Source organism: Arachis ipaensis, chromosome B08 (assembly GCF_000816755.2).
Source record: "Arachis ipaensis cultivar K30076 chromosome B08, Araip1.1, whole genome shotgun sequence".
NCBI lineage: Eukaryota > Viridiplantae > Streptophyta > Magnoliopsida > Fabales > Fabaceae > Arachis > Arachis ipaensis.
Window position 1 is genome coordinate 11,600,004 of NC_029792.2, and position 13,701 is coordinate 11,613,704.

At 37.2% G+C, this 13,701-nt stretch overlaps 1 protein-coding gene across 1 annotated transcript; it reads right to left on the reverse strand.

The window, feature by feature from the left end:
- On the reverse strand, window positions 1,333-11,785 carry LOC107610516 (cysteine synthase-like). The gene is made up of 8 exons (XM_016312565.1): window positions 11,752-11,785; window positions 11,551-11,660; window positions 11,178-11,312; window positions 11,030-11,081; window positions 1,938-2,017; window positions 1,770-1,843; window positions 1,535-1,628; window positions 1,333-1,386 (listed from the first exon to the last, which is right to left on the reverse strand). The coding sequence occupies exons 1-8, from the start codon at window positions 11,783-11,785 to the stop codon at window positions 1,333-1,335; spliced, it is 633 nt and encodes a 210-aa protein (XP_016168051.1).

The following is a 13,701-nucleotide window of genomic DNA, read 5'->3' on the forward strand; positions in this document are numbered from 1 at the left end:
AGGCGCCTTCACTTATAAGCTAAATGACCGCCCATGCCCCAGGGGCAATGGGTAACGTCCCTGCCCCGCCCCTGTCTCTCACAATAACCTCCGTCCCCCGCCTCTCGCCCCCGTACAGGGGCGAGGGTAGCCTGGGCCGCAACGGTAGGGATAAGTAATAGTTATAACTATATAACCATTCATTATTACATCAATAATTAATTAAAAAATATTTTATTTATATATTATTATTATTTTTTATTCTAATTAGTTTTACTATTTGTCTAATAGAAGATTAGTTATTATTTTCACTTTGTATAAAAGAAGTATTTAATATATACTTTTTACCATAAAGTCTTTTTTTTAACACGTGGTTTAGAAAAAATATTAAAAAATGAAAAAAAATTAGAAAAACATAAAAAAATTGAAAAAATTAAGATAATCTTTAATTGTCATTACAAACATAATTTTATTAGGGTTCAAAGACTCAAATAATAATAAGCGATAAAATATATTCATGAAAACATAATTTATCACTCCAAAGCTAAACACTGCTATCTCTAATTTATGAGAATAAAATACTATTACAACATCCACTAATGATGGTGGTAATATGGTACAAATGACAACAACAATTATATTTAAGTGACTATGATCCACCTTCAAAGCTTATGAAGATGATAAATATCTGTGTTGTTCTTTTCTACAAATATATACTGAGTATCTGGGTCTTTCAAAATGAAATTTGGAAGAAGTAAACCCTTTTCAGTCAGAAGGATGAAATCTAAATATGATTTTTTTGATGAACTAATACTCTCAGGCTTTTGAAATCCTGGTCTGGCTTCATCAAAGACAGATTTGTTTGAATCCTATTCCTATATCGATAAGAATAATTAAAAGTTAAAATCAAAATCGTATAATAAATCAACAATAATATGAAAAAATAGTGTATTGTATATAGTTTACTTACATGAACATATCCTTCAGAGAGACACATATTTAGCAGAATCACAAAAATGCTTCAAGGTAAATCCTAGAAATCACATAAATCACTACAATCAAAGAAAATCAAAAGACATCACATAAATTATAAAAATCACAACAAATCAGGAAAAATGACAAATTCACAGAAATTACCACAATCACAAAAAATCAGGAGAAATCACAGATTCATAAAAATAACAGAAATCACAAAAATCACAGATTTATATAATATATAATCATATAGATAATTAAAACATCTTACATGTCATTAAAATTCTTTTACAATAAAATAAGTTCTACAAATTCAACTAAACACAATTTTTTTCTAACATAAAATTGTACATATCGAATTTATAATTATTGACTCTTCTAGCATATTTCAGTCAATATAAAGTCTAGCATGTTGGCATCAATTTTGTACACCTGCAAATATAAACAATAAAAATCAAAATTAAAAAATAACACATAACACTATCTTCATCCGAGTAAAAATTAAGTTATATGAGGATAAAAGCATTGTGATTTGGAGTTCTGCAACTTATTATTGATTGCTTGGAGTGCAACTACTTACAAGCATCTTTTCTAACACATCGCTCCAGAGCAAGCTAGTAATCCAACATGTGAGATGTTTCTTGAGAAGAAATAAGTTACTGATGAGAATAAACCTGAAATAAGATTGATTACCAAACAAAAGAAAAACAAAAAACAAAACAAAAGGTTATTGACAATATCAAATATTCTTTGATCACTAACTGAATATGTTACCAGAAATTACAAGTGTCACAACAAAATACTAATACACATACATTAGAGAACTTATAAACAGGCCTTCTTTAAGCATAAGTTGCTTTGCAGTTTCTATAGCTTCTTCACTTAATATCTACCAATTTAAACATATCTCAAGTGAACAAAACATAAAATTTAGTTTGACTTCATGAATTACAATATTTTATCAACTCTTGAATAAAGCTTACTTGAATGATTTTATCGAGAAGATTTACTTCTAATACACTGGGGACAAAGCCTGCACCAATCCCCTGAATCTTGTGTGGACCTACACATTAATAATGACAAATTGTAAATCATTGGGTACTACAAATGAAGTTGTGGACCTTAACCCTGAGGACTTCTAATAAATAAATAACCTTCTTTAAAAAAAATACAAGAAAGTTGATAAACTACTATTTTATGGTTTATCTTGAGCTAATTTGAGTGGTTTTTATCAATCCTTTGCTCACTTATTCATATAATTTGCAATTCCTTCCTAATTCTGTGATATAATTGAAAACATGTTTCCTAGGCCTTTAAACTGTTAATTTTGATTATCCTTTATTACCATTCGATGTCGTGATCTGTGTGTTAAGTGTTTTCAGGCTTTATAGAGTAGGAATGGCTTAGAGGATGGAAAGGAAACATGCAAAAGTGAAAGGAACGTGAAAAATGAAGTTTTGAGAAGCTGACAGCGACGCGCACGCATGGACGACGCGTATGCGTGACAAGGAAATTCGCCAAATGACGCGCACGCGTGACATGCGCCACGTGCAGAAAGTTGCAGAAAACACTAGGGGCGATTTCTGGGCTCCTTTTTAGCCCAATTCCAAGCCCGAAAACACAGAATAGAGGCCGCAGAATGGGGGAATCAGAAATCCATTCCATCATTCATTCATTCATCAATTCACAACAATTTAGGTTTTAGATGTAGTTTCTAAAGAGATTCTCTCCTCTCTCTAGGTTTTAGGATTTCTCTTAGTTTAGGTTTATTTCTTCTCAATTACTGGTTCAATGTTCCTTTAATTTAGTTTTCTCTTCTACTTTTATTTGTTCTAGCACTTTGGTTTATTTATTTTTCTTGTTGATTCTCTTCTTATCCAAAATAACGAATCCTCCTATCCACCCCAACCTCCACTGGATAGCAACATCCTTAATGTTATTCGCCAAAGGCAATTAGAGCTTCAAACCACACTTGCCTCTACTTTAACTGGTCTGACCTCTACTATCCAAGACCTTATAACCCATACGGATGCATCAATCCAAGAGCGACATGATCCCAATCATGCTATTGACACGGAACAAGAAAGAAGGGATCGACTTAAAGATGAAGGAGTAGCTGAAGAATTGGTGACGGGAGACATCCAGGAGGAGTCCAATGTTGTATTAGAGCAATTGGAGGAAGCTGTAATTATCGAAGAAGAAGAAGAAGTGGTTGAAGACCTAGGAGATGCTGAACCTCAATGGGAATCGAGAGCTATAGAGAATTCTGCCAAAGAGTTTGAAATTGATGTTGAGGAGGATAGTGTACAACCTCCAAGGCATGTACCTTATAAGGAATTGGATGGAATAGATCCGAAAGCCAGTTTCCTTGGTGATGATGATCATGAATCCAGCTCTCCTAGTGATGAACTTGCATCCGTAATTGAACCCCTTGAGCTTGAAGAACCTTCCCCAAGTGAATATGAAGATGATGTGGAGGTATACTTTTTTCAACCTCCAACTTATGACTTGAGTGATGGGGAAGAAGTAGAAGATTTTGATCAAGATGCAGTTGCACTTGAAGAGGTTTGCAAGGAGGTGGAAGAATTCACAGAAGAGTACAAGGGAGTGGAGCTTGCAAGACCATTGGAAACACCTCTCCCAAGGCCATTACCATCCAATAAAACATTCAAGTGGGTAAAATCCTTATCCTCAACCCTTACGTTTCCACTTGAATATGGTTTTCTTGAAACAGATGGTCAGCTTAGAGCTCTTTGTGGCTTTAAGAGTAAGAGGGAGATGGTTAGTGATAGGAGTTGGCATGCAAGGTTCAATATGGTTTCACGCTCCAAATTGACGTACAAGGATTGGTATAGAGCTCGATTGAATGGGTCTCAGAAGATGTTTGGGTATCTCAGTGAGAATTCAGATTGCGTACCACCCGGTTGGAACAATGTAGATCAAAGCGAAGACGGTGCGAAAGCAAGGTTTGGGACCCCGGAATTCATTCTGACAATCAACACTCCTAGAGCTTTGTCACTTGCTTTAACTTGCTCGAAGGCTTTATGTGCCTAGTTTGGGACCCCGGAGGTTATTGGAATCGTAAACATTGGTGGAAATTCCTGGATGAGTTCAAGCATAAGCCACCATGACAAGGAACTCACCAAATGTCCAACTTAAGGACTTTAACCAAAAGTGCTAGGTGGGAGACAACCCACCATGGTATGATCGTTCTTTTTCAGTTTTAGTTTTATTTTATTTTGCGTTCTTCTTAGTTTTATTTTATTCTATTTTTATTAGTGTTCATTCATAATGTCTACATAAGCATTTTGCATTCTGCATACTGCATAAAAAAAAACCACACCACGCGTGTGCGTAGGCCACGCGTGGGCGTCGATCCCAAATCGGCGTCTCCATCCAACGACCAGAAAGTTGTGATGAAATCGTGCGGTTGGTGTGCTATAGGCACAATTTGGCCCACTCGTACGCGTCCCCGATGCGTACGCGATGCGCACGCGTCGCATGAAAAGACTAGCCCCTTCCAAATCAAACAGAGACTTGTGCCAAAACAACGCTGGAAGCGTGCATTTAGCACAATTTCGGCTGACGCGTACGCGTGCTTTACGCGTACATGTCATCTTCATTTATCCTGTTTCACGCGTTCACGTCTACGACGTGTACGCGTCGACACATTTTTCTCCCATCCACGCCCAAGCGTGATCCACGGGTACGCGTGGATTTAATTTTATAACCCCCCTGACGCGATAACCCTAACTCGTGTCATCCCTCCTTCCCCCCTCCCTCAACATTCCAAATCCTCTCTTCCCCGCCGTGCCGCCGCCATCTCCGGCCATCACAACCCCCTTCCCACTTCCTTTTCCAATTCTGTTACTGCACCCCCAGGTTTTCCTGTTTCCAACCCTGCTTATCAATTTAATTCCTCTGTTCACTTTCATTAGCTAGTTAATTTGAATTCTTTTGCATTAGGATAGTTAGAGATGCATGTTCATAGTGGATTTTAGGTGGTTAGGTAGCTAGGTTATGGTTAGAGGATTTAGGTCTGATAAGTGCTTTGTTCCTGCTGTGTGATTTATCTGATTCTTAATTTGCTTTGCTGTTTGACTGCTGCTTGATGCTGGTTAACTGCAAATTACCATTATTATTCTGAGTTCATATGACATGCTGATTGATGCTCTTTTCTGCACTGCTTTGAATCCATATGAACTGAGTTTTCGTTGCTTGTTTTAATTCGGGAACACCTCAATTACTGCCGGGTTGCTGTCAAAATTTTCAAAATAATTTTTGTTGTTGGGCTATTCTGTTGCACGTTGTGGATTGAATTTGGCACTATTTTTACCTTGATAAACTTTCTTTTCGCCGAATTCATTCCATAATTCATTCGGTAAGCACCTCTGTCATTATTTTGGTTGCCCCCCCATGTGCATTTGACATTGCCATTGATGGTAACCTATGCTTGATTGATTATGGCATACAAGCTCATTGCTGTTAGATCCTATGCTTAATTCTTCTGCATTTACATATGGTTTTGGTGTTTTTACTCACTACTGAATTCTTAGGAAATCCAAATTGTTTGCTGGACTTTGGGAAATAGCCAGCTGTTTTGTTTTGCTTTATGATTGCTTGCTGGTTTTGCACAACTTGTGCTGAGATTTGTATAAGCTGGTGATTCTGTTTGAAATTGCTACTGCTTGCATTGTTGATTTTGCTGTTTGTTTTCCCGGGAACGTTCCTTTTACTGCCGGAATGCTGCCCAATTTTTCTGAAAAATGTTTTACTTAACTTCCACTCAAAAAATTGACTTTAGTGCTTTTGAAATTGCGATTTACTTGGTTTCCACTAAAGCCATTTCATGAGATGTTGAGCTGGCATTTCCATTCCAATTGGTTCCCTTCTTAATTGACTTGCATTGTTGATGATTTTATTTCTCTTTGTGCTTTCGTCCCTCCTGATTTATCATCAATAATTTGCATTGTCTGCTTGAATGTGAGTTGCTTGCTCTTCAATCTTGTGAACTTCTGTTAGCTAGGAACTACAGTACCATGCCACTAATTTTAACTTACCTTTCTAACTCTTGACTTCGTTGACTTCCTAACCTTTCTCCTAGTTTTACATTAACTCTTTTCAACCCCTTTCCAGGCATGTTTGTTGTTGTTTCTTGCCAAACAAGCATTCTAAATTTTATTTAATAGCTTCTTGGATTGTGATTTCTGATTGGTTTCTTTGAATCCTATCTTGCATCCAGTCCAAAATTCTATATCTTTATGACTCACTTCTTGCTTTAGCTGTCATTACTCTTTTACCTATTCACTACTTGTTATGCTTTCCTATTAATTGCCTATTTGTTTCCCTGTTTTATTTGTTAATCTGTATCCTGGAATTTCTATTTTTCAGGATGTCTGATCCAAAAGGAAAGGGCAAGGCTAAGGCCAGCACGAGTAAGAGGAAAAGAGGACAGTCCTCTGTCGCTCTATCAAATATTCTAGGGGATGATTCCTGGCGTGAGAAGAACTTCACTCCACAGGAAAAAGAAGATCAACTAGTGCCTGCGACTGACCCAATCAAGTTTGCAAATCGCTACTGTGAACTGAAATTTCCGGTCTTTGCGCATAAGAGGCACCTATATTTGGAAAAAACTCTCAGAATACCAACTAAATTACAGCAATACACTATAGAGCAGATCAAACAGAGAGGCTGATTCTTTCTAGAGAGGAATTTGACAGAGGTTAACACATCCTGGGTCCAGGAATTCTACTACAACTATTACAAGATGACCCTGGATGCAGTACAACTAAGAGGAAAATAGATATTGGTTACTGAGGAGGCCATAGAAGATATCCTCCATTTTCAGCCAAAATCAGCTGAAGCAGATGGTTACCAGAAGGCTGAGGAGTCCATGAGGCTTATGAGCTTTGATTGGGATGCTGTGAGGCGCACCATAGCCATTGATCCTGCTGTTCCCTGGGCTATGGGTAAGTCGACGGTAACTCCTAAGGGCATCAAGATTATCTATCTTAATGATGAGGCTCGGCTATGGCAACAAATACTGAGTAAGTATGTTATGCCGAGCACTCACAAGTCAGAGGTGCCGGCTGCTATGATCGTTCTCATCTGGTGCGTTATGGAAGGCAAGGAACTATACCTTCCACGGTTCATCAGGAAATACATGGCTAGAGTCCATGTCAGAGGCACCCTACTTTTTCCCTATCTGATTACCCAGATGGCCTGCCGAGCTGAGGTGCCTTGGGAACTTGAGGATGAGAAGCCACCGGTTGTCGAATGCAAAAAGATTATTCCACATGGCAAGCAGTTCGAAGCTTTAGTCCACAGACCACCTTCTCTCACTGCCTCTACTGACGCGGCCACATTCTCCGTAGCACCCTCAGCGCCTGCTGCACCTCCCGCATCCACAGCACCTTCTTCCGCTTCCCAGCCCATCTACCATCTAGTGCACCGCCTCTTTGAGCACATCGATCAGATGGAGTGCCACACTCAGTGGCGTATTGAGCAGTCTGAGCGTCGCAACAAGCGGCACTATGAGCATCTGAAGCTGATGATGAGGACTGGAAATACTGATATCCCCTCCGAGCCCGACACACCATCGGAGCACTCTGAGGAAGCAGAGGAGGATGAGCAGGATGAGGAGGCACAGGTGGCAGACCAGCAGCAGGCACAGCGCGAGGAGCCTCAGCTTGAGCAGCCTGCAGCGCCTCATGCCCCTACACAGCCAGAGCCCACAGAGCTAGCAGCAGCACACCCTTCAGGAGGCGATGACCCTTCACACTGAGCTTGACTGAGCATTGAGGACGATGCTGTGATATAAGTGTGGGGAGGTCGCCATCTCTGGCGGATTTTTGGTGAAGGGCTGTATATATCTTAGATATTTAGCTTGAATTGCACCTTTCGTTTATTAGTTGTGATGTGGAAAAACATGGATTATGAAGTTTAGTTTACCTTTTTAGCATATGAGAAATTGGTTTAATTGAAAATAGGGAGTAAACTAGAATTTTTTTTTAGTTTTTCATAATCACAACAATCCATTTATTATATATATATATATATATATATATATAAATTGATGACATTTTCAAGGAATATATTTATTTTGAGGAAAGGAATTTAAGATTCACATTGAATTTGAGTACAAACCTTTTTAGTAACTTGCATGATATATATAATTGGGTATATGGTTTTTGAGCCAAAGAACACACAACCCGTGAGTTTTTTAGCTTAATTGCATGGTTACATTATTTAACCATAATATTTTATTCTTGTCTATTTCTTCACTATGATTGCAGACTTTACTTTCTTCCATTCTATATGTCCACTGTTTAGTGTATTTACATACTTGCATATGATTAAGGCCATTATTTGTCATTAGTCCACTTATCCCAAATAGCCTACCCTCTCAATCAACCTTGTTTGCCACCTTGAGCCTTTTAATCCCTATTTATTCTGTATTTTACCACATCACTAGCTTTAAGCGAAAAAAAAAACAATTAATTATCCCAATTGAATCTTTGGTTAGCTTAAGTTAGAGATTGTATATTAATTAAGTGTGGGGAACCGTGGGAACTTGGGTTGATAAGAAGGTGTTGAATTGACAAGATATTGAGAATTTGGGTGCATACTCATGTGAGACCAAAAAAATTAAAACACCATGTGCATTGATATGTTATATTTATTTTTACAACAAAAAAGGAGAAAAACAAATAAATAAATAAGTAATTAAATAAGGGGACAAAATTACCCCAATGCTAACTTTAATAATCAATGCGTATGTGATACAATTAAATAAATATTTGGTACATGAGTATGTGATGCAAATGTGAGAATTATGGGTAGCCAGACATGATTTTAGAAGTACGTAGAATATGTGTATGTCAGGTGAGAACTTAGGCTAGTCAAGAATTCAATTTATAGCTCACTTTGCCATACATATATCCTCACCCTTGTCTTAACCCCATTACAACCTTGAAAAGACCTCATGATGTTTGCATTTGTACATTAAATATTTGTTGACTGGTTAGATGAAGAATAAAGTTTTAGAAATCATGATTAGAGGAGATTTGAGTGGTTTAACCCCAAACACTGAGTGATTAGAGTGTATATACAATTCCAGTGAGGGTTCAATGGCTCATTTTCATATGTCCATATTTGATCATTACTTGTTTTGCAAGTTTGTGAACTCTTTTTGTTGACTCAACTCAATTGTGAATGTGTTTTGATTTAGTCCTTAGTTGTGCATATATGATTCCTTGAAAATTTGACTCAATCTGACCACATGTATGCTTATATATATAAATAGTAATTAGAATTGCATGATGCTTGTAGGTAGCTTGCATTGCATAAGTTCCACCATTCTGCCTTCACTCTTTTTTAGTTTCTCTTGAGTTGAGCATGAGGACATGCTAATGTTTAAGTGTGGGGAGATTGATAAACCACTATTTTATGGTTTATCTTGTGCTAATTTGAGTGGTTTTTATCAATCCTTTGCTCACTTATTCATATAATTTGCATGATTTTATAATTCCTTCCTAATCCTGTGATATAATTGAAAACATGTTTCCTAGGCCTTTAAACTGTTAATTTTGATTATCCTTTATTACCATTCGATGCCGTGATCTGTGTGTTAAGTATTTTCAGGCTTTATAGAGCAGGAATTAATTGAAAACATGTTTCCTAGGCCTTTAAACTGTTAATTTTGATTATCCTTTATTACCATTCGATGCCGTGATCCGTATGTTGAGTGCTTTCAGGATTTATAGGACAGGAATATCTTAGAGGATGGAAAGGAAACATGTAAAAGTGGAAGGAACGTGAAAAATGAAGTTTTGAGAAGCTGGCAGCAACGCGCACGCTTGAACGACGCGTACGCGTGCCTAGCTCAGAGAACGAGCGACGCGTACGCGTGACTGACGCGCACGCGTGACCTATGCGTACGTGTGACATGCGCCACGTGCAGAAAGTTGCAAAAAGCGCTGGGGGCGATTTCTAGGCTCCTTTTTGGCCCAATTCCAAGCCCGAAAACACAGAATAGAGGCCGCAGAATGGGGGAATCAGAAATCCATTCCATCATTCATTCATTCATCAATTCATAACAATTTAGGTTTTAGATGTAGTTTCTAGAGAGAGAGGTTCTCTCCTCTCTCTAGATTTTAGGATTTCTCTTAGTTTAGGTTTATTTCTTCTCAATTCCAGGTTCAATGTTCCTTTAGTTTAGTTTTCTCTTCTACTTTTATTTGTTCTAGCACTTTGGTTTATTTATTTTTCTTGTTGATTCTCTTCTTATCCAATTTGGTTTATGAACCTTCCAATGTTAGATATGATTTTATATTTAATACAATTTGAGGTATTTCAGATTTATGATTGTTTTTATGATTACTGATACTTTCAATTGGTCAATTAGATTTTACATTCTCTATTACTCTTCCATGTTTTTATGTTATACCTTCCAAGTGTTTAACAAAATGCTTGAGAGGGTTTTAAATTAGCTTTTTATGATTCTTGGCTTTGGTTGAGTAATTAGAGACTCTTGAGTTATCAAACTCCTTTGTTGATTAATAATTGAAGGTTGCTGGTTGATTTGGATCCCTCTAAAGCTAGTCTTTCCTTAGGAGTTGACTAGGACTTGAGGAATCAAATTGATTAGTCCACATGACTTTCCTTTATTTAGTAAGGGTTAACTAAGTGGGAGCAACAAACAATTCTCATCACAATTGATAAGGATAACTAGGATAGGACGTCTGATTCTCACACCTTGCCAAGAGTCCACTTAGTTATTAGTTTATTTTCTTATCATTTACATTCTTTGTTCAACCTTTCAAAAACCCAAAAATATACTTTTCCATAACCAATAATAACTACACCTCCCTGCAATTCCTTGAGAGACGACCCGATGTTTAAATTCGGTTTATTATTTTTATTGGGTTTACTTTAGTGACAAACAAGTTTTTGTTCGAAAGAATTATTGTTAGTTTAGAAACTATACTTGTAATGAGAACTTATTTGTGAATTCTTTACTAGCAAAAATCCGTTCGTCAAAAGTCATTGTCACACAGAAGAGGTTGTAACTCACCAGGTTTTCCTCCTGAGAGCACTGGACTTTCAGTTGGTTCCACACCAATCAACTACAAAAAGTCAAAAGAAAAATGATAACATAAGAAAATAACACCATGATTATAGCAAAAATTATCTTCTGCAAATGTATCTAAAGAACAACTAACTTTTAAGTTAGAATTCTGTTCTTTTAGATATTTTCCTGCACCAGTGATGATACCACCACTACCTATCCCACATACAAGCATGTCGACTTTTTCTTCTGAACCTTTCCATATCTCTGAGCCAGTGGTTTGATAATGTATATGCCACAAGAATAAAATTGATCACCCAAAGTTGGTAAGAATCAGTTGTACTAAAATGTACTAAAACAAAACATTGATGAATTCATATATCGACTTTAGTAAAGAATCTCATCTATCTATCATAACCGAATCAACAAATTTTCTAAAACAAAAGCTTTCTCCAGCAATTGCAATAAATTTTTAAAAATTAGTATTCTAAAACATTTAAGAAAAAACTAGTATATCAATCAATCACCTGCATAGCTTTTTCCAGCAATGTAGAACTCTCTATGCTTATACTGAAGAAATCTTTCAGACTACTTAACAAGAAATGTATATGCATCTTCAGCTGCAAATTCAGGAACCCTAAGATCCCAAATACAAGCACACAACCAACTCAAAATCGTAATGAACAAAGCAAAATCGACATGATGAACAGATGTGACAACTTCATTACCTATTCTCTGGTCACCAAATGTGTACAGATCCATCGTCTTATTTGAGTACGAAAACCTGACACCAGCAGGAGAATCAAGGAATAATATGTTTGCCATGACAACACCAGCACCAACACCAGTAAGCAATCAAAAGCATGTAAAGAACAAGAAAAAATAACACAGTTGTTGATGCAAAATTTTTCAATTTTGTTCATACATTTGTTCCAAGCATATAAGGGTTCAAGTAAAGTGACTTCCCATCAGGCTTAATCCTAAAAGGGCCAATTTCTTCATATGCACCATAAGCAATGGAGGAGCATCCAACCAATAACACTGAATTAACAATTCCAATCACATTTCACAGTCATAATTCAACATTCATATAATCAATTAATTACTCATGATAATTAAACCTATTTGCAGTTATTCAATAAATTTTATGGGCATTCTAAAATTAAAATTATTTAAATTAAAGCCCCTACCTCGATGTCGCAATCACATAATTTAACATAACAACTCCCTTCCCTTTTAGTTTCATGGCAGCAGCGGTGACTCCCACGCAACCGGAATGGCAGAGGCATAGTCTTCATAGTAGTGACCGGGATTGTAGCAAAACAGAAGATTCAGATTGGATGGAAATTAAGAGCAATCACAGTCCAGTAGCAGTCTCAGACTTAAACTCATCACGGTAGCTCCAGCATTGGCTCTCGGCAGTAGAAGATCGGCAGCACATTCTCTAGTGGCAATCAACAACGGCAGTAGCTTCAAAGGGGACGAAATCACAAACCCTAATAATCAGAACTAAAACTAGAAGCAAGAACAGAACAAAAACCAAAAGTAAAACAGAACGAAAACCAAGAGCAAGAATGCTTGCCTCGGTTCATCTTCACAGTGGTGGCGAGCTCCCACAGCGGCGGCGAGGAGAACACCCACCAACGCGTCCTTCGACTCTCCCCCCCCTTCTCTTGGCCAATTGTGGATCTTCCCTTCTCTCTCCCCTCTGCGTGCGACGGCAGTGATGAAGCACAACGGCGACAGCCCTAGGCGACGATGATGGAGATGGCTTCGTGCAGCTCCAATGGTGACAACAGCTTTGGGCAGCAACCCCGTTCGCGAGCTCTCCCTCTCACCCACACGACGGCAGCGGCGGCGACAGTGGCACCCTTCCCGGCGCCATCCCTTCCCTCTCTTCTCCTTCCTCTTCTTCTCTGATTCCCCCCTTTTCCCTTCTGTCTTCTCCCTGTTTCCCGTTTTCTTTCTGTTCCCTCTCTAAACATAGGTTTAGGGATTTAGGGTAATAGATTTAGGAATTTAGTAAAATTAGAATTTTATTTAGTAATTCTAGAGTTAAGGTAAAATATATACAAGTAATATAATAATTATATAAAATATTTGAAATAAAATGATAATTTAGTGTTTAACATTTTGAAAAAAAAATGTTATAAAATATACTTATATTTTGTGACAAACAATTAACTTGTTATAAACAATATTGAATTTTGTGACAAATTAATTTTTTGTTATAAAACAATTGGAGTTTTTGAAACAAAAAAATATTTTGTTACAAAATATTTCGAATTTTTACAACTTCTTTTTTTTAACAAAATATTATAATATTTTGTAACAAAACACCATCTCGTTACAAAAACTAACGTAATTTGTAACAAAAAAATCAGGTTGTTACAAAACATTATTCTTTTGTAACAATTACCAATTATTATTACAAAAAATTATTTTTTTTTGTAACAATTTTAAATTTGATACAAAATTTTTGTTACAAATATTTTATTTTCTTGTAGTAATATTTTAGTCTTTTCGATATAGCGGGGATTAAACGGGTACCCACGGAACGGGGACCGCCCCTTTTATTATACGGATTTCCACCCCGTCCCCGCGGGAAAAAAATACTCTCCAAACCCGTTCCTAGCGGGTAATTTTCCGCGGATATCCGTCCCGCCGGAGAAAGTTGC